The 21,702-nt window shown below is 50.6% G+C and overlaps 1 protein-coding gene across 1 annotated transcript in view; it reads left to right on the forward strand.

Annotated features, from left to right (window-relative positions):
• The first annotated feature begins 2,334 nt into the window (after window positions 1-2,334).
• The window catches only part of CASTOR1 (cytosolic arginine sensor for mTORC1 subunit 1), a 51,245-nt gene continuing 31,877 nt past the window's right edge, over window positions 2,335-21,702 (forward strand). The window contains exons 1-2 of the mRNA XM_065417887.1: window positions 2,335-2,447; window positions 4,506-4,576. Coding sequence (XP_065273959.1) covers window positions 2,335-2,447; window positions 4,506-4,576 — 184 coding nt within the window. The remainder of the gene's footprint in view (window positions 2,448-4,505; window positions 4,577-21,702) is intronic.

Raw genomic sequence — 21,702 nt, forward strand, 5'->3', positions numbered from 1 at the left:
AGTTATACTTTTGTCCTTCACAACATGCCCACACATTTTTTGTAAAAACAACCAACCAACCCCACAAGTGACTATTCAATTATTTAGTGGAACAGTTCCAACAGGAGAGTTGGACTCCACCCATAGTGGTTAGGACACTCACCTGGAATGTAGGACACCCAGATTCTAGTGACTATTCTGCCTGAGCAGGCGCAAGGACTGCAACTTGGTTTTTCCCACATTGTAGGTAAGTGGCCTAACCACTGGGCTATTGACTATTCTAACACAGGGAAGCCCTCTACCCTGATACATTTCAACACACATAAAGCATTTTTGACAAAATTGTATTTTTCAGCAAAGTCTGATTGAAAAATTTCCCATCAGTTCTATCCTGTAATGAGCTCCATGGCATCAGTCCCATTATCGCCCAGCTGCTTCTGTTTATCATTTGTTAATTAACTTGTATTTCTGTCAATGATGAACTAAAACCTGGATTAACTGGAATTATAACTTTGGTGGGTAGTAGTCATCTAAGATAAATTGCACAATGGTTTTTGCTATGACCTTCTGCCAATAGTTGCTTGTAGCTTTCCACACAATTGTCTTTTGGGTTGAAATTTTCCATGCTTGGGCTCCACGCTAACGTGATGATTGGGTGGGGTTTTATTAGTTTTTTTTTTTTTTAATATATAATTTTGAGCCAGTTGCATTGAGTGGTTTCTGAGGAAGATGAGCTGTCACTGAGCAGTAAACCCAGTTGAGGCCTGTTGGAATAGATAGAGAGATTTTTTTCTTGGTTTTCCTTCAAACCTCATTGCCTCCTCCCAAAAATACCTAAGAAATTAAATACAAATAAAACCTTCATTCGTTCAATGTTCCGGCCGCACAGCTGAAATCTAAAGAGATCAGATTCCTGCAACAAGGTCAACTGATGATAGGATCCCTGCACATTTCAGAAGCAGGCCTGGGCTTCACGTACCTGCCAACAGTACTAGTTTGACTGAGCCAATCTCAGTGCCTTGGTGTCCTGGCCAATTTCCCAGGACAGTTGACAGCTTGGGAAACCTATTAGTTGTGTTGCATGTCCTGCAAATGAGATACACTGAAGGCCACAATATAGGACAAGGCCCCAATCCTACAATGAGCACTGTGCGGGTGGGCTACACTTACAGTGGTTCTCAACCGGGGGTATGTGAATCCCTGGGGGTACACAGATGTCTTCCAGAGGGTACATCAACTCATCTAAATATTTGCCTAATTTTACAACAGGCTACATAAAAAGCACTAGCGAAGTCAGTACAAACTAAAATTTCATACAGACAATGACTTATTTATACTGCTCTATAGACTATACACTGGAATGTAAGAACAGTATTTATGTTCCAATTGATTTATTTTATAATTATATGGTTAAATGAGAAAGTAACAATTTTTCAGTAATAGTGTGCTGTGACACTTTTGTATTTTATGTCTGATCAGACTCCTGAAAGGGGTACAATAGTCTGGAAAGGTTGAGAACCACTGGGCATCTGTGTGGAGACCATTGGAGCAGGAGTCTGCCCATGGTGCAGGCATAATAGACTGCACTGCACATTTAAACAGGAAAACAAGACTGGTCTCCAGTTCCTAAGAGTCACATGGCTGAGTTAAAGTCACTGCAGCAGCAGGCATTTTTAGCTGCAACCTAAAAGTACAGCCTGCTTGTTATTTATATCTCACCAAATCAGAGACAGCCTCTGTAGTGTACTGATGTAAAGGAGAGGAATGAGGATGGGGCAGTCAGGTGGAGGTGGTTCTGGGATCCTGTTGGTTTGGGTCTGGTTCTGGGCTGGAATTAGGAAGTGACCTGGTTTGGTGGGCCTTGTGAGTTCAGTTCTGGGCTGGGCTAGGAATAGGTGTTGGCTTTAGTTTGGGAGCAGCTGGGGGATATGGTTCTTCTGGGGTCCCTGTAGGCTCAGCTCTGGGCTGGAATCAGGTGAGGGCTCGGCCCTGGCTCGGGTTCAGGAGCTGAATCTAATGTTGCGGTCCCTGTGGTTGTGGGCCCGGTTCTTGGCTGAGGCTAATGGGTTGGAGCCCGTTCCCAATTCCCGGGCTCACCCACAGATCCACTGGAACCGGAGCCGGGCCGGCTCAGAGTCCGGGCCTGGGAGAGGCGCGGCTTAGCGCTGGGTGCCCTCGCCGTGCGCCCGCTCACCCGCCTCCCCAAGGCCGGGCCAGGGGAGGATCCGGGTCGCGGGCTCCTCCCCGCGGGGCGGGGCGGGCTGGGGCCGCGGCCCGTTTATAGCCGTGCCCCGGCCCGGTCGCGCGGACAGCGGGCCCTGCCTCTTCCCGTGCCTGCTCCGGAGCGGCTCCGCCATGGATCTGCAGATCCTGGAGCATCGCGTGCGGGTGCTGAGCCTCGCCCGCCGCGGCCTCTGGCTCTACACGCACCCGCTCCTCAAGCTGCTGCTCCTGCCCCGCCGCAGCAGGTACCGGGAGGAGGGAGCCTGCCTTGCACTGGCGTGTTGGGGGCTGGAGGGTCAGAGGGTCCCGGCTTGGCACGGGGAGGGGAACCAGTGGGCCTTGGTTTCCTGGGGGCAGTGGGCCGGCCAGGAGCAGATCAGGTGAGTATGGCTGTGGGGCAGCTGATGGAAGAGCTAGTGTCCCAAGTTCAGTCTCTCACTTCCTTTCCAAACTGCAGAGTCCCTGGGGATGTGTATGGGCCTATGGGCTGCCCTTTGTATGTGAGGAGGGGTGATGGAAGGCGGGGGCTGTGAAACATGTGGTGGGGTCAGGGAGAGAAGGAGATACTGGTGTTGGGGGAGCGGATGAGAGTGAGGGGGGTTAGGAGGATTGGTTAATTTGGGGTGGGAAGCTGTGTGCCCCCAGTGAGTCAGGGCAGTAGATAATGGATATGGGGGGAGATGGATACCCTCAATCCTCTCTGGGCATCCTGCTCCCTCTTTCTGATTGTGGTAGGAGCTAATGGGAGTGAACTGTAATTGAAGGATCCCAGTTGGATGAGCTTTAGCTAGATGTCGGGGCCACGATTGAGGTGGGTGGGCATGGATAATGAGTTGGATTGGGGCAAATTATGGGAGAATGGTTGCTTTGCTTGCAGGGTGAGGTGGGATGCAGTGCGTAGCAGGCTGTATGTGTGGAGATGGCTTGCTGGAGTACATGTTGCTTTGGTAGGCAGCTTCTATGATCAGATGAAACTGGGCCAGGGTGAAGGGAGTCCTGTCTTCCTTTAATATGGAGACCATGACATTCAGACATTTTCTTTCTCCCACATTCCCAGGGTAGGCACATGTTAGAAGTGTGAGTATGAAAAGCTTTTTTGGGTCATATAATACAAGATGAACAGGAGTACTTGTGGCACCTTAGAGACTAACCACAAGTACTCCTGTTCTTTTTGCGGATACAGACTGACACGGCTGCTACTCTGAAACCTGTCATAATACAAGATGCTTTCACAACTATGCACACTCCTGTGCTAGATTGCTCTTTGCACATTCTTGTTCATGGGCTGGTGCTCTGGAACTTTAGCATAACGAGTACTGATGTAAAATAGAACTTTAACCTGTGCAAAAATGCATAGTATATTTGGAAGCTGATAGGCTGTGCGCGCCAGACACGCTTACCTGAGACTTTCACACACAATCATGGATAAGTCCGCTTTGTGCTCACTCCAAGTTGGGTCTTGCTCACTCCTAACACAAGTGAATGTTGGCACTGGGCAGCTGTTTGTTGCCATGCTTGTTGCTTCTCTGGCTTGCATCAAATTTCCTTGTGATTCAGCAGCTGGGGGATTTCCCCTGTCCTGATATGCCTACAAAACCCAGGCCCATCTGTTGGGTGTCTGTGAATGAAATTGCCCCAGGCTCAGAGAGCCCTAGCTCCCTTCATGAGAACACTTAACTCTGTTGCTGGGTGTCTTCTCTCCACTGAGAAGTGTGCTTCTGAATTCAGGTGTGCTCTTTAAAACCATTCCCTCTCACCCCGAATCTACTGAAACATCCCAGCTGCCCTTGGATGTGGTGCTGTCTGTGGGCATCACTCTATGCCAGAGAGTAGTCATGTTAGCTAGAGTCATGTTTGATGTTGATTCTTGCTAGAACAGTGCTAATGCTTTCAAGTCCTACTGTAGATAATAATGAGGCGGGGTTTATAAAAACATGCTATAGCCTGGGTCTCCCTCCTCAAAGACTGGATGCATCTTTAAAAATCAAAGTCAGTAATCTTGCAGTACTAAACATGATTGGATGGAAGGAAACAGGTCCTGTCTAAGCACTGTTGTGAAACATGAGTGTTTCTAATCCTGTTGGGCCACTGCTGTGTTTCACAACAGTGCTTAAATGTGGCTGTGTAGTGTAGATGGTTCCTTCCAGTTTGCAGAGGGGAAATGGTGGGTGAGGCAAGCATACAGGTACATGGAAAAGTACCTTAACTATCCTTACCTGAGAGGAATTGCTCTGCCTGTGGCAAGTGAACCAGTACTGGAAAATCTTTCAGTGTGCGCATTACATTCAATTATGTGTTGGTAGGTGCAAGTTCTTCAGCTTGACAGAGACTCCCGAGGACTACACCATTATGCTGGATGAAGAAGGCTTTAAAGGTACCGTGTGACAACTCTCTCATGCTGAAGCTGCAATTCATGGAGACACAATGCTTTCCCCAGTTCTGGCATTAGCATGCTTCCTGTTTCATTGCCATTCAAATGCTGTTCAGGCCCATTGTTTCTCTTTGCTGCTTTGAAAACCCTACGTCAGAGGGCAACTGCAGGACATAGGGTAGATTTTTCTGTAGAGCCCCGTTGCTGTTACTGGCTTTAGGCTTAATACAGGTCTATCAGTATAATGTGTGCCTCGATCCATGTTATGAATGCTCATGTAGATGTGCATTGGGTGCCCTGTAGCTGTCTGTACATGTTAATACTAGATGAGTACTTGTTATCATGTTGCTTGCTAGATGCATTTTGGTATTTAAAGAGGAAATGCAAATATTAACCAGCTTCAGTGTAATGAGCTTGAATGCCCCTCATAACCTGGATATGTGAGGGTGAGGCTTTTCCACATCTGGTGGGGTTCTCAAAACCGGCCATACTTCTACTTCTGGAGTTGTGGCTCCTGCTCAATGCCTTCCTAGCCTGTGATGTGCTGCTGATGTCACATTCACCATGGAACCTTGCCAGCTGGCCTATAGAGGCCAGGGAAGTGTTGGTGATGTGGTCTTGCCAACTGTACTTCTAGAGACAAGAAGGTGTGACAACTTAATGCTTTATAGATGGTGCAGTATACAGCGGGGGGGGGGGGGGGGGGGCAAGGGGCCATGGCCCCACCACTTTTGAAAGTGGATGGGCCTGCCCTGTGCACTTTTTGCCATGGGCCCAGCCTCCTGCCCCAACTTTTCCCCCTGAGGCCCCACCCCACAGTCAGGCTGGAAGCTGAAGCCTGGCCTGCATAAGAGCAGCCCAGGCAGCTGTGGGGAGCCGTGGACTCTCCACTTGCCTGCGGTGGGGGTCATGAGAGCAGCCCTTAGCCTGTGTCCCCAGGCCCCCCCGCCCCCCCCGCCCAGGGCAGGTGGAGGGTCCATGGCTCCCGGGTGGAGGGCCATGGCCTGCCTGTGGCATTTTGACCCCCGAGTCCCTGCCCCCCGGCCACGCCGGAGCCGGGTTGGAGTAAGAGCCATGTAGGCAGCTGTGGGGAGATGCAGACACACACACCCCACCCTGGGCGGGGGACCCCTGGGAATGGGGACATGGCCAGGGTCTGCTCCCAGGCCCTCCCACTCCAGGTAGGTGGAGGGGCCAGTGCTTCCTGGCGCAGCTCTGGCTTCCGGCTTGCCTGGGGGGACAGGGCGTGGGGGTGGGGGGGAGAGCAGGGCCATGGTGGGAACAGAGCTTCGTTGCTCCTCCACTGTTAGGAAGAATCCATTGCCCTGGCATACAGTAGAACTCAAGTGAAAATAAACTCTGGTTGCTTGAGTTGTTGCTGCTACCACAGCTGCTTGTAGACCTTGCTAAGACTTACTATTCCAAATTACTACAATGTAATGAAGCAATATCAGTAATATAGATAAACTAAGGCTGGAAGAGGATACATGTATTGTTTCTTTAAAACTGTAGCAGTAAGCCAGGCAGGCAGTGTTTCCTCTAATTTTTCCCGCCCATGTGCAGAATAAATTATGTGCACCAATATGGAGGTGTTGTGTGACACATCGCCTCTATTTTGCTGCACATAACAAAATTTCATGTGGTGGGGGTGGGGCCGAGGGGTTCGGCGTGTGAGAGGGGGCTTGGCTGGGGCAGAGGATTGGGGGGTGGGTGGGTGAGGGCTCCAGTTGGCGGTGTGGGCTCTGAGGTGGGGTTGGGGATGAGGGGTTTGGGGTGCAAGCTGCCCCAGGGGCTATGATGGGGGAGAGAGGACCCCCACCTCTCTCCCTGCAGCAGCACCTGGGCTGGTGGGGGAGAGGTGCCTCTCCCCAGGCCACGGCAGGTCTGTGTCAGGGCTGGGTTGGGGCCTGGGGAGGGGCACCCCCTCCCCCGCCATGGCAAGTCCAGGGCAGGTCCCTGTCCGGGGCTTAATAGGTAGCTGCACAGCCATGTAGTTTAGAGGGAATTTAGCAGGCAGGAAGTGAGTTCAGGGAGTCTTCAATGAAGCAGAGAGACGATAGATTTAGTAAGTAAATGGTGGTGGTTCTGTACCTTTGTTGCCAGACAGGCTGCATAAAATAAATGACCAAGATGCAAACTGCCTCTGTAGGCTGTAGACTACACTGCTCTACAGCCAAAATGCTTCTGAAATAAATGTAGTCAAACTTTACTAATTCTGGGTCACTGAGAATGAAAATGATGCTTAAAATTGTTGATTGGCTCTAGTTTTCAAGATATGCTATTGGGTCAGTATATACGACCCTTGACTTGGGAATGGCGGAGGATAAGTGAGTTATAAAGGGAAGGGATCTCAATTTAAACCAGAAATGACTAAAATACATCTTTGACTGGATCTATGAATAAATCTATGACTGGGTTTGGACAGTACTTGCTTTTTAGGCGAAACAATGAATGATGCAATCTGAAGCTGGTATTGCATCATACATGATATGAATTGCATCATGTTATTCCTAGAAGTCATGGATGATGCAATCATAACGAAGCTTACATCACTCTGCTGAACAAATTGCCCTATATCAGCTCTAGAAATCATACAGTGTCGTGCTCTCTTATTTGTCAGTGTTTGATTTTGCAAAGGGACACATTTCTGTTTAGCCAAAGTGAGCAGAGATGCCTCGTACTTGTGTGAACAGTGCAGATAACTTCTGCTACATTTGTGGTGAAGTGACTTTTGCATCACAAAAGCGCAGTATAACCACTATGGTTAAGAGAGCCTATCACCTTTATTTTGGCTGCAAAATTGGAGATCAGGACAAGAGGTGGGCCCCACACATATGCTGCAACACTTGTGCAACAAATCTTCGCCAGTGGTTGAACAGGAAAAGGAAATCTATGCCTTTTGCAGTGCCAATGATTTGGAGAGAGCCAACAGATCATACCAGCAATTGTTACTTCTGCATGGTGCCTCCAGTTGGGAAAGGTGTGTCAAAGAAGAAAAAGTGGACTGTGCATTATCCAAACATTCCATCAGCTATACGCCCAGTACCCCACGGAGAAGGACTGCCGGTTCCTGATGCACCAGAATCATTCTGACTTGAGTCAGACGAGGAAGAGGATGAAACTTCTGGTCCTGAACCATCAATGTCACAGGACCCACATTTTCTCCCATCCTCCTCCTCTGAACCACACCTCATAACACAAGGTGAACTGAATGACCTTGTCAGGGATTTGGAACTACCCAAGAGTAAGGCAGAGCTGTTGGGCTCCAGACTACAGCAGTGGAATCTCCTGGCAGGTGATGTTAGGGTTTCCATGTTCCGTGACCGTCAAAAGGATCTTGTCCCATTCTTCTTCATGGAAGGTGATCTTGTAGCCTGCAACAACATCGATGGTGTGATGGCAGCCCTCAACATCGTTCACGATCCAGAAGAGTGGAGACTGTTCATTGATTCATCGAAGACGAGTCTTAAAGCTGTTTTACTGCATAATGGCAATGTTTTGCCATCAATTCCAGTTGGTCATGCAGTCCATATGAAGGAAACCTATGACAACATGAAACAACTTTTGAGGTGCATAAACTATGACCAACATCAGTGGCAGCTTTGTGGCGATTTGAAGGTTGTTGCTCTCTTGCTTGGTCTGCAGACTGGATACACAAAGTACTGCTGTTTTCTCTGCGAATGGGATAGTCGTGCAAGAGATTCCCACTACATCAAGAAAGGTTGGCCACTCCGACAGTCATTGGAGCCTGGGAGGAAAAGTGTTCAGCATCCACCACTTGTTGAATCAAGGAAGATTTTGTTACCACCCTTACACATCAAGCTGGGTCTGATGAAGAACTTTGTCAAGACCATTGACAAAACACAAGCAGCTTTCAAGTACCTCCGTGGAAAATTTCCAAGGTTAAGTGACGCTAAGATAAAGGAAGGTGTCTTTGTTGGTCCTCAGATTCGTGAACTTCTTCGAGGTGATGCATTTGACTATACACTGCGTGACAAGGAAAAGACGGCATGGAAAGCCTTCCAGTTAGTGGCAATACATTTTCTCGGAAACAACAAGGCAGACAACTACAGGTTGTTGGTGGAAAACCTCCTCAAGGCATACAAAAGCCTCGGTTGCAACATGTCACTAAAGATACATTTTTTTGCACTCTCATCTAGATTTTTTTCCACCGAACTGCGGAGCAGTGAGCGACGAGCACGGCGAGCGATTTCACCAGGACATTGCAACAATGGAGCAACGCTATCAGGGCAAATGGAGCCCATCAGTGCTTGCAGACTATTGCTGGACAGTGACAAGAGATGCTCCATTTAATGAATACAAGAGACAAGCCAAGAAGCGCCGAGTAGACACTGAATAGGACTAAACTATGTACAGAATAGTTTTTTGCCTTTTGTTTCATAATAAATGTTATTTATATAACCGTTTGGCCGATTTTTAAAGGGTTACATAAACAGGACAGGTGAAATATTATCATGTAAAGCAACCATAAACACATGAAAAGACCTAGGTTTACAATTTATGATTAAAACTCTATCTACACAATATACATAGATCTAAAATGTAAAAACTTAAATATCTTAGAAACAGTAGCCAATCAGTTGTTTTAATTGTCATATTTGAATTCAGCACATCAAAATACATAATAAATAGCACATTTTATCTCTGAAGCAGACGACTTCTCAAAAATTGTAGACGAGTGCTATCAGGGTTGGAAGGGACCTCAGGAGGTCATCTAGTCCAATCCCCTGCTCAAAGCAGGACCAATCCCCAACTAAATCATCCCAGCCAGGGCTTTGTCAAGCCGGGCCTTAAAAACCTCCAAGGAAGGAGATTCCGCCATCTCCCTAGGTAACCCATTCCAGTGCTTCACCACCCTCCTGGTGAAATAGTTTTTCCTAATATCCAGCCTAGACCTCCCCCACTGTAATCAATTCACCATTCAGTACAGGGTTGTCCATACTCTAACCCAGTGATTTCCAAACTGCGGGTTGCAATCAGGTACTGGGTTGCGGATTCTAAGACACTGGGTCACGGCGGCTCTGGTCAGCACCGTCGACCGCGCCGTTAAAAGTCCCATTGGCGGTGCTGCCCAGCAGAGGCAGGCTAGTCCCTGTCTGTTCTGACGCTGTGCCCCGGAAGCGGCCAGCAGCAGCTCCGGCTCCTAGGTGGGGGGGCCACGGGGCTCTGTGCGCTGCCTCCGCCCCAAGCACTGGCTCTGCACTGCCATTGGCCAGTTCGTCTAGGAGCTGGGCCTGCTGCTGGCTGCTTCCGGGGCGTAGTGCGGTCTGTGTTGCCAGGACAGGCAGGAAGCCTGCCTTAGCACCCCCGCTGACCGGGAGCTGCCCAAGGTAAGCCCAATACCCAACCCCACATACCAATCCCCTGCCTCAGCCCTGAGCCCCACCAAACCCAGAGCCCCTTCCTCCACCCAAATCCCTCATCCCTGGCCCCACTCCAGAACCTGCACCCCCAGCCCAGAGCCTTGACCCCCCTCCTGCACCCCAACCCACTGTCCCATTCCTGAGCCCCTCAAACCTGGAGCCCCCTCCAAACCCCTCATCCCTGGCCCCACCCCTACATCCCAACCAGGGCCGGTGCAACCACTAGGCAGACTAGGCGGCCGCCTAGGGCGCCAAGTGGTTGGGGGCGCCAAAAAGCAGTGATATATATATATATATATATATATATATAACAGCGGAGCACAAGGCTCCCGCTGCTTCCCGGTTCCAGAGGGGCTGCCTGCGGCGCGATCAGTCCCTCCCCCCAGGGGAGCAGCCAGCGGCGGAGCGGGGAAGGGGAGGGTCTAGCACTAGCAGCTGCGCCTTCTTCCCTGCGCCACGGGCTGAGTCGGGCTCCCCGCCACCCCTGGGGCTCTCAGCGGCAGCAGCAGGATTGGGCGCAGGGGTCTGGCTGCCTGTACCGCTGCCGAGAGCCCTGGGGGCAGCGGAGAGCCCGGCTTGGCCCGCGGCATAGGGAAGAAGGCGCAGCTGCGCTCTGCTCTTCGGGAGCAGAAGCTGGGTGTCGTCTCCTCCTGCAAGGTACCTAGCCGGGCCGCAGGGAGCCGTACGGGCCCGCGGAGCACCGCGGAGTGGGCAGGTCCAGTCCCTGGCCTGGGGAATGGTGTATGTGGGAGCAACCCGGGTACCTGTCCCCCAGCCAGCGCCACCCCCTCCAACACCCACCGACCAGCTACCTTCTCCCCTGTGCACCCCATGCCCCAACAACCCATCCTTTCCTGCCACTTTTGCCTCTGGGCAACCTCCACCCAACAATCCCCCCTTCCCAGCCACACGGTCACCTTCACCCCTGCATCAACCTCAGAACCCACCCCTCCACCTGCCATCTCCCTTCTGCCCACTCCTCCCTTGTGCAAACCCCTCCGTGCCACCTTCACCCCCCTGCAACAACCCAGGGCACAGACACACCCCTGCCTGCCAGCCCCTTGCAACAACCCCCTCCTGTCCACTTCTCCCTTGTGCCGCTCCCTCCCTGCCACTGCACCCCCTGCAACGAGCCCCTTTTGCCTCTGTGCAATCTCTTCCCTGCCACTACACCCCCGCCACCTCCACCCCCTGCAACAATCCCATGCACCCCCCTCTCTGCCACCTTCACCCCCTGGAAGAGCCCCCATATGACCCCCTCTTTGCAGCCCCCCCGTGCTCCCTGCACTTTGTGAACATCTGGGCCCCTGGGGGGAACTTGGCCGTAGGAAGGTGGGGGCTGGACATCGGAGGGGGCGTGCAAGGTGGAAGTTTCGCCTAGGGCGCAAAATATCCTTGCACTGGCCCTGATCCCAACCCTCTGCCCCAGCCCTGAGCCCCTCCCACACCCCTCATCCCCAGCTCCGTTGGGTCACGGGCATCAACAATTTTCTTCAACTGGGTTGCCAGAAAAAAAGTTTGAAAACCACTGCTGTAACCTGATGAGGATGCTCTGCAGCACCGAGCACTGGCACTCTGTCTGCAACATACCGGTTCTGTGCTGGTGAAACTAGGACCAGAAAGAGATGCTTCCATTCCTTTTCAGTTAGCATATTATACTAGCAAGCACAAATGAAAGTCCCTTCAGTTTATTTTTGTAGGGTTCCCTTGTCTCCCACACCAAAATATGGTGGAGGTGTTAGGGAGTTCATTCCTATATATAGATTTCTGCCTCTCACTCAGTGCTTGTCAGAGGAGTTGGGAAGGGACCTTATCACTGGAACTGTGTGTGCTCTATATCTGCACGACTCATGCCAGCTATATGCATGATGCAGCCTAAAGCTAACCCAGGCTAACTTAGCCCTCTCCTGCACATGGTGTGCATGTATGCTTGGAGAACGAGGCCTCTGATTTGTGCTTGCCAATCTGGGTGTGTTTTCCAACTTCCCACTCCTGTGTCTTCCTGTTGCAGGACAGCGCAGGCTGGCAGAGAATAAAATGAATGTCTTATCTTGTTGGATCTGGCCCAGGAGGTGTCACTGACCTGGAAACTGAACTCAAGTTCCCTGCTTCCCCCAGCTGCAGCATGGCACTAGATTGGGTCTGGTGGATCTATCAGTGGGCACTGGTCTTTCTATTTTAGCTGAGGATCTGGTGGTCACTTAGCTTCTAATCCATTACAAGCTGCCCTGCCTTGCTCAGGCCAATTTGGAATCTCTGCCTTCAGGGCAGGGGGTGGAAAGTAATTCAGTGAAATCGTTTTGGGCTGTGAACACAAAGAGCTTCACAGCTAGGTCCCTATTGTGAGTTGTACTGTAACAACCAGTCACTTAAAAGCTGTTTTTAATGCATTGTTCATTGATACATATTTATACATAGGACACGCTAACACTGGGGAGGGCAGGAAATGTAGAACAATAGATCTGAGAGCAGCATTCTGGACCCCGCTGAATTGCTACCTCTTCATCCTGAGCTGTAACTTCAACAGAGCAAAAGTGCCTTGGTGGCAGGGCCGGCTTTAGGAAGTGCGGGGCCCAATTCGAACATTTTCGGGGGGGCCCCGGCAGGGATGACTAAAATATATATATATATATATATATATATGTTTAAAAAAAAGCCTTTCATTTCTTAGTAACCGGTTCCCTATAAAAAGTTCTGATTTAAGGGATGTGCCACAGTATGTATTTTTTGTACCAATAGGGTTACCATACGTCCAAAAAGAACCAAAAAGCCTGACATGTCCGGGAAAATATGGATGTATGTTAACCCTACCTAAAGTTCTTTTTTAAAAAGATGGGCCTGAACTAGAAATGAGCTCCGTTTCACATGTGTGGGTCCCCACCACTCCCTGGGGGTGTGCTAGTGTGTCCAGATGTCCTGATTTTATAGGGACTGTCCCGATTTTGGGGTCTTTCTTATATAGGATCCTATTACCCTCCCCAACACCTCCGTCCCGATTTTTCACACTTGCTGTCTGGTCACCCTAGGTGTGCACATGTGTGGGTCCCAGCTGCTCCCTGCCCCCCTCATTGAAGCAGGTGTGTAGGGTTACTGCCCTGGGAACTGCAGGGCACCACTGGACATGGGGCTGGCTGGTGGCAGGGCAGGGGCTGACTGGAGGTAGGGTCTGGCTGCAGGCAGGGCACGGGGTGCAGGGCTGGCTGGAGACGGGCTGGCTGCGGGCAGGGCAGGGGGTGTGGGGCTGGCTGCGGGCAGGGCAGGGGGTGTGGGCAGGGCAGGGAGTGCGGGGCTGGAGGCAGGGCGGGGCTGGCTGGAGACAGGGTGACCAGATCACCCAGGTCAAATATCGGGACACGGGGGCGCAGGGCGGAGCAAAAAAAAAAAAAAAAACCAGCGGCAGAGCAAAAAAACAACCACCTCCGCAAGCGCTGGAGGGAGGCCCCGGAGACGCAGGGGGAGCGCGGGGCTGGGGTGAGTGAGAGTCCAGCCTGGCCCCAAGTGCAGGCAGGACTCAGTTGGGCGGTACCTGGAGGGAGAGTAGGGGGGCGGCCCACGGGGCCAGGCGGCGGCTGTTCTCCCCACCTGGGCAGCGGGACTCAGGAGCAGCCGCTGCTGCAGCTCCCACTGCCGCGGGGGGAGGAAGCGGCCGATGGCCAAGCTCAGCGGCTGCAGCTCTGGCGCCCGGGCCCGAACCCCCCGAGCCCGGGCCTGTTGCGGGGACCCAGCAGCGCGCACGCTGCGCCCAGCCCCTGGCCAGTCGCGTCTGGGCTGGCTGCCCAGCTGGTGCAATCCCGCAGGCGGCCCTGGAGTGGGGGCAGCAGGCCCCAGCCCCCCGTCCCACTCGGGTCCCGCAGGGGAACGAACGGGGCTGGGCTGCCGATGCCTCCGCCCCGAGTACGCTCTTGCCCGTACGCCGTACCAGGGCTTGGGCGCGGGGCCCTCTTAGGGGCGGGGCCTGATTCAGGGGATTTGGTTGAATTGGCCTAAAGCCGGCCCTGCTTGGTGGGGTGATGTAAAGCTAGCACATGCTGACACAGTGAAGAGTGTCAGCAAGAAGCAGAATGCCTATTAAAGGTCAAATGCTGTGCTAGTAGTGTGAAGGCTGCACAGCTTAAAATCAACCAATAAATGTACAGTTAAAGCTGCCACAGCACTTGGCCCTGTTGACGATTCTGTGAATTTTGTGATATATTTAACCTAGGCCCTGTCTTCATCAAAGAAATTCACACCATTGGCGAACTATGCTGATGTCATCACAGCAGTGGCAATACTCAGTGGAGCTCATGTGGTGCAGTTTACATGGGTGATGTGCTGGTGTGAAGCACTGAAGTGATTGGGTGACTGGCAAATGTCACTGGCATAACTACATCGCTGTAATTCTACTAATGGGGGTTGGCTTAGTGTAGTGTAGATAAAGCCTGCCCCGTATCACTAAGCTACATCTTTAAAAGGAGCTGGAATAGCAAATGCTACATAGGTGCAGTGTGGCCAAGTTGCTGTAACAACCCTTTTGTTTAGGTTGTCAGGGTTTGAACCTGGGACCTTCAATACCAAAGCACACACCTATGGCACTTGAGATAAAGGAGTAATTCCCTTAAAGAGTAGCAGTAGTAGGCTGTAGTCTTGCTGGACAAGCTACTAGAATTGGATGTCCACACTCTGCTGGGGTGGGTTATGTAACCTAGAGCAGGCAGGGAAGTGTGTCACTAGAGCCCAGTGTTGTAGACCTGGCCTTAGCTAGTAACAGTTCAGACCTATATCAGTATAACTACATTGCTCAGGGTGTGAAAAATCCACACCCTGAGCGACATAGTTATAGTGAAGGCATTAAACCACCCCCCATAGAGAGCGCTATGTTGACAGGAGAGTTCTCCTGTTGCCATAGCTACCACCTCTTGGGGAGATGTATTAACTATGCTGACAGGAGAAGCTTGCCCGTTGGCATAGTAGTGTCTTCACATACAGTGTTACAGCGGTGCAGCTGCACTGCTGAAACTACCGCTGTAGCACTGTACATGAAGACATGTCCGAAGCGTTAATCAGCACCCACAGCCCCACTTCTTATCCAGGATGTCAATTACCCTGCTTGTTACCTGGCTCAGGAAAGATTGCATCAAAGCTCACTCTGCAATCACACCATCCTACACAGCTAGCATTAAATACAAGGTAATATTATTGCAGAGAAACTATGGTGAGCTTTTAAATGCCAGATGTTGTTACAAAACAAATGCCAGTAATTCGTGTATGTAATGAAAGAGGCTAACCAGGAAATCATAACTGAAGAACTGCCTGTCTGCTTTGCCTAGGAACACAGCTGGCTTTTAGCTTGTCTCATGCCATGTATCACAATGCATTCACCTGCTTTCCTTTTCTCTGGCGCCTTTCAGGATTACCCAGGGTGTCTGGGGTGAATCCCTACTACAGCAGGAGGGAGCCCTGTCTGTGCCCATGAGAGGAACTCTTCCCCAGCCATTAGCTGCTTGCAACACAGGGCTCTCTGCTCTGGGCTCTTTGAGCCCCGCCCTTTCCCTCTGCGGGCTAGCAATTAGCACACTGTACCTTGTTACTCGAGTGCCTAGGCCCTTCTGGATGCCTGCAATGTACACTGATCGCTGCCTTTGTGGAGGCAATGCACCCCAGTTCACTGATTTCACCTCATTCCACGCTCTCCTTAGCATAAGGCACTTATACAGGTCTATAGTAAAACCAAAGTGAAGTTTATTTAACAGATTCAAATATAAGGGTTTGGAAACAAGGTTACAGGTAGAAGAAAACCATAAAGCACCTATACTTGGGGCTGGTCTACACTGTGTGGGGGATCGATCTAAGATATGCAACTTCAGCTACGAGAATAGTGTAGCTGAAGTCGACGTATTTTAGATCGACTTACCTCGCGTCCTCGCGGCGCGGGATCGACGGCTGCGGCTCCCCGTCAACTCCGCTTCCGCCTCTTGCCCTGGTGGCGTTCCGGAGTTGACGGGGAGTGCATTTGGGGATCGATTTATCACATCTATCCCCGATGGATCGATTACTACCCGCCGATCCGGGTAGTAATCAAGTTACTTTCCTGCCTAAGGTATTTCTCACCCAAGGCTTGGTTCTGACAGTTCTTGCCCAGTCCAAAAAGCTGGGATCCACCTTTCATGAGACACCCCTGCTGGCAGAATCTCCTTCGTAATGGATAAAATCGTGTGCTCTCTTCTCCTGCACAGTTACACACTGTTGTCTCGTACCCCGGGGGGTCCCTATTCAGAAATGTTTCTTGGGGGTTCTTTTGTCTTTGTAAATCCTCATGCCTGCGTGGAGAGGCCGTTCGTCTGGTTATCGACTGAACGGTGCTCTTCTGGGGGGCTTGTCCCCAATCTGATACTGAGACCAACGGGGACACCCTAGTGAATGTGTGCTCTGCCCTGACCAGTGTGACCTTGAATATACCATGCATACAAGGTCATGCTGGTGGGAGTGAAGCGGTGTGCTCCTCCAAATGGCACCCCTGGGTGGTGTGATCTCACATGCAGTGTGTGTGGCGTCACGGCATGGGGTCATGCCATGCCCAGAAGTACTTAATGTCTGGTGTTCCAGAAAGGTGAGAGTGGCCACCCTAAGCCTGCATGGTCCGAATGATGAATGTAGGGCAGGCTTAATGGAGGTCTGTGCTCACCTGAGGCAGGGCAGGTCTCAGGGCTAAGTTTCACTTTAACTGTTGTTAAACCAAATCTCCAGTGTGTTACAGAATTCCAATTATTTTCCAATCACACATCACAGTAACCAAGGCAATCAGCTAGCTGTTGGCTTTCAGCAGAACACCCCCCCCCCCCCCGCCCCCCAGCACCCTTCAGTGAAATACTGAGGTAGTCACACACAGGGCAATGGGCCTAGGTGTGCCTGGGCATGTCTGTGTTACACGCTCGCCTTGCTCTGTACCATGGATACCAGCCCTCTCCATTGAGATGTCAAGCCAAACAGCTGTTTAAACAAGGGACTAACAGGGTTTGAAGTGGTTGTCCTTAAGCCTCCTTTGAAGTTGGGTGACTATCTCCCTCAAGGGTTCTCTGTACATGAGGGATTGAGGAGGATGTTGAACATCAGTCTGGGATTTGCTAGAGTGCATCCTGTACCAGTGTTGAGTAAAGATCTGTGACAGTTCTGACCGTCTCACAACCCATCAGGATTAAGGTTGAATGCTGTGCAATGTTTTTTCTAAACTTGAATCCGATGATTGAGTCTCATTCTCTTTAATAGCTTGTGTTCCCCCATCACTTAAGCTTTGCCATGATTTTAGCAGCCTCTGTCTTTGCTGGAGCTAGAAATCACTGTGGGATAGCTGTCCCATTTAAGAATCAGGTTTCCAGTGGCAGAAAATTCACATCAGATCGGCTGCTTACTGCCATGTTAGAAATGGATGTGGGGGTGGGAGAGCATGATGTTTGGCATTGTGACTTTTAGGGTCTAGTATTGCTCAGCCTGCCATGGCTACAGTGCTCTGGGACAGTACAAAGGTCTTCAAAACCAGTAAGTGTTTTTGAAGCAGTGGTCTGGAATCAGTGATGACAGTGCAGATTCCTGATGGTTTTTGCCCAAACACTTCCTTGCTTGGGTTTGGTCTATCACAGTGGTTCTCAGACCACTTGAAAATTGCAGAGGGTCTTGGCGGACGACTTAATGATCTTTCCAAATGTTGTTTGCACCGTTAGCTAACTATTGTAAAGCACTTTGGATAAAAGCACTATAGTTTAAAAAAAAAACCCTTAATAATAATAATTATAATAATTAATAATAAACTTTTTTGTTCTACAAATAAAAGTGCACAACCCATATTTTAATATCAGTAGTCTTGCCTTTCTAATGCAATGGATGTGCCCTCTCTCTCCTGCTGCAGCAACCCCCAAGCTGGGGTTGGGAAGGAGGGCTATCTCTCCCCAGCAGCCGCAGCCCCGGAGCTGGGGAAAGTTGTCTTTCTCTGGCTGCCACAGTGCTGCACGTCCCAAATTCCCCTCCACCCCCTCTTCTCGCTCCACTGCCCCCTCCCACCTACCTCTTCCCCCCCCCCCCCTCCCCCCAAGGCCACCACCTCACCTTACATGTGCATCTTCTCCAGGGTCCAGGCATCTAATTAGTGGAGCTGCGCAGGCGTGGCTCCACTAATTAGGTGTGTGGCCCTTCATTCCCTTGTGTGCAGCCGCCCAGATGCGCACCTTAGAGGGAACTATCTGTGGACCACAGTTTGAGAATCTCTGGTCTATCACTAACCATTATTGTCTTGGAGAAACCCCAAGAAGGTCTGGACTGAATTTGATCCACCACAGCTTTTATATTGTACTCCTTTAGGTTAGCTGTAGTCAGACAAGCAATCTCTGATCCATTAGGAGAGCTCAGCTTTGATGTTTCTTTTGCTGCTTAAGGAGCCCTGCATCAAGAGGTAACTAAATTGTTTTCTCCCTTCCCATCACCACTTGAGTTGCCATGTCTATTCACTGTCTAACTGCATTGCTGAGATCCATCACACTGCTCCCCTTCCCCTGGTCTGATGCAATATCTTGAGTTCTTAGGCGTGATGTTTCTATTCTCAGCTCAGTTACAATTAGAGCTTCACTGCTAACCCTGATGCTGCTCTTGATGCAAAGTTACGGCTTGACCCCTCCATCACTGAAGGTCTTTATCCCACACTTCCTCTGCATGGTTTAGCCAGACCAGCTCACTTGGTCAAGCTGGAGAACATCTCACCCTTACGAAGCCTGCATCCATTGCTGACCTTGGCAGTCCCAGCCCCTGGCTGATCCTGCTAGTCACTGCTCTCCCAGATGGCATGGCTCAGCAGTTCTGTTCCCCCTAGTGAAGGCTTGTAGTTGGCCTTTGGCTCTGACGGAGGAGCTCTGTTAACCTTGGGCAGGTGAGAGCCAGGCTGTAGCAGAATAATTTTCTTGGTCAGGTTCCCATCTCCGTGGGAGCTGCATTTTCAGTCTTTACGGGGAAACCTGTTGTCACTCAAGCCTCCGGGTGTCAGGGAGGAGAGTGTTTTGTAATGTGGGGCCTGCATCTGGAATGCTGCTTTGGAAGCAGGGGAAATGTCACCAGATACCTACCAAAGTATTTTGCAGCTACTTGGCTTTGGCAGCCCTCAGCCTCTCAAGAGAAGCAGATTTTGCAATTAGATGGCTTTTCCTCATGTCAAATGATAGACAGTTAGCTGGGTCCCCAATGCATTGAAGAAGCTGGGGTCCCAGATGCACAACAGATATTCCCAGAACCTAGCTGGGAGAGAATCACAACCAGGATCTTTGCTCCTTGGGAAGGGGTAGAGGGGGCAGGAAGGAAGCAACAAGGATGCCTGGCTGATGCCTGCAAAGGCAGCTTTTGTGTAATTAGTTCCTGGATCCCATCCAGGTGGGCGTGGCTGAATGCTCGGAGCTGAGTTAAGGAACCCTCCATTCATTACATCCCCCTCTTCCTGAGGGGGAGGGCTACCTGCTCTGCACCACTGTGGGAGTATAGATGTGCCTGATCACTGGGGAGCAGGAGAAGGAAGAGGGGCGCTAAACGCAGGAGAGGTCCCTCTCTCTGAGATGTGCCTGAGGTTATTATGGGGGTGGCTGCACCCTTGCTGCTCTAACCCAGTCCTGCCTAAGTCCTCTCTTGTGCCTGCCAGTGTCTCATGCTGGTGACTGCCAGGGGAATGTCTGACATCCACAGCTGAGAGTGGAGCCAGGGCAGCTGAGCGCATGGTTACTGCACTTCAGATTCTGCCTGTGCTACGGGACTGCACAACTTCAAGGGCTTTATTGGTGGGACACGGTGCACCAGGGTGGCTGGAGTTGGTGCAACAAAGACCCGTCTAGGATCAGGCCTTGATGGGGGTGTTTGTGGGAGAGGGATGGGGCTAGACACAGTCCAGCTTGCAATGCTATGATGAGACTCTTGCTTTCCCCTCCAAGAGGCTGAGCCCAGTTCTGTTGCCACTTCCGCACTTATGCCTGGGGAAATCTTACTGACGGTCTGCATAACGAGCTTCTCCAGCTGCAGTAGCCCAGGAGTGGCTAGGGAGTCTGGAGAAAGACCAGGAAGGGCAAGGAAGCAAATAATCTGTAGTGGAGAGGAGAGAGAGAGAGAGCAACAGAAAGGGAAGGGTATTGACTAGCAAGGACATGCAGCTCTAGGGCTTGTCTACACTGGCAATTTACAGCGCTGCAACTTTCTCACTCGGGTGTGAAAAAACATCCCTGAGCACAGCAAGTTTCAGCACTGTAAAGCGCTAGTGTAGACAATGCACCAGTGCTGGGACCTACACCCCTCATGGAGATGGGTTGTTTTGTTTTATTTATTTATTTAAAGAGCACTGGTGTGCCGCAACCACACAGGGCACGTTAAAGTGCTGCCGGGGCAGCACTTTAGCATCGCCAGTGTAGACTAGCCCTAACTTCTACTAATGACTCCAGCGAAGACAGGCCTTTTAGTCTGCATTCAGGGAAAGGTTTCAGAGTAGCAGCCGTGTTAGTCTGTATCCGCAAAAAGAACAGGAGTACTTGTGGCACCTTAGAGACTAACAAATTTATTAGAGCATAAGCTTTCGTGGGCTACAGCCCACTTCTTCGGATGCATATAGAGTGGAACATATATTGAGGAGATATATATATATATATACACACACACACATACAGAGAGCATGAACAGGTGGGAGTTGTCTTACCAACTCTGAGAGGCCAATTAAGTAAGAGAAAAAAACTTTTAAGCTTATGCTCTAATAAATTTGTTAGTCTCTAAGGTGCCACAAGTACTCCTGTTCTTTTATTCAGGGAAAGGGTGCCTGGATAAAAGAATCTAAAGAGTGATACGTTATTGTTCTCTATTGAGTACTGGTCAGCCAATTCTGGGTTGTTGCCCACCTATTGAGCCTGCTATTTTGGGTTGGAGGGCATGTGTTAAATGCAGATCAAGGGCCTGGGTTCTCATCAACCTCTTCATTCAGCTCAGCTGTTCCACCCCAATGTGATTTGGGGTGGATCCCTTATGCAGCACTAGCTCTGTAGCTCGAAGGCAAATAAGCACCTTCCAAGAGGCTTCAAAGCTGCAGTGCTCTGGGGTGGCTGGGCTCCTCTCCATGTTCCCTAGGCCCATCCTCCCCCACATCCAAGTCCCAGAGCAGCTTGTGCTGCAGTTTTAACAGGCTGTGTCATGGGAGTGGAAGGAGGGGGGACAAGCCCACAGAGGCTGCTCTGCTGTTGTCATTTGTGCTCGTGCTACATGGTGTGGAATGCTGTGACATGGGGACTAAGCTCTGGTGCTCACTTGACCCCATCCCCACTTCAGGAGTATATATATATACAGGTATATGGCAGGTTACCCCTCCTCCTGGTTTAGAATCCTAGAGTATCAGGGTTGGAAGGGACCTCAGGAGTAATTAGCTGTATTAAGTCAACATTCAGTTATGGTTCTTTCAAAAAAGTTTACGACATTTTGTTCAGAGTTCCAACAACCTCCATTCCCAAGGGGTTTGTAACTTCAAAGATGCAAACTTCAACACAAGTTGGCGGTGAAAGGGAATGCTGTAGCCAGTGTTTGAACTGCCTTGTGTACAAGGGGGATTTTTTCACCATAAGCCAAAATGTACATTTAAAGTGAGCTCTACCTGTATAACCCCTCCCCCCTCCATGTAGATGCTCTGGCTCTGGAATAAGAGATGTGTTTTGGTTTAATTTGTCGCTTGGAAAGAGGCTTAAGCTAAACCAAAAGCCATTCTGATACCAGAAT

This window comes from Emys orbicularis, chromosome 16 (assembly GCF_028017835.1).
Source record: "Emys orbicularis isolate rEmyOrb1 chromosome 16, rEmyOrb1.hap1, whole genome shotgun sequence".
NCBI classification, from domain to species: domain Eukaryota; kingdom Metazoa; phylum Chordata; order Testudines; family Emydidae; genus Emys; species Emys orbicularis.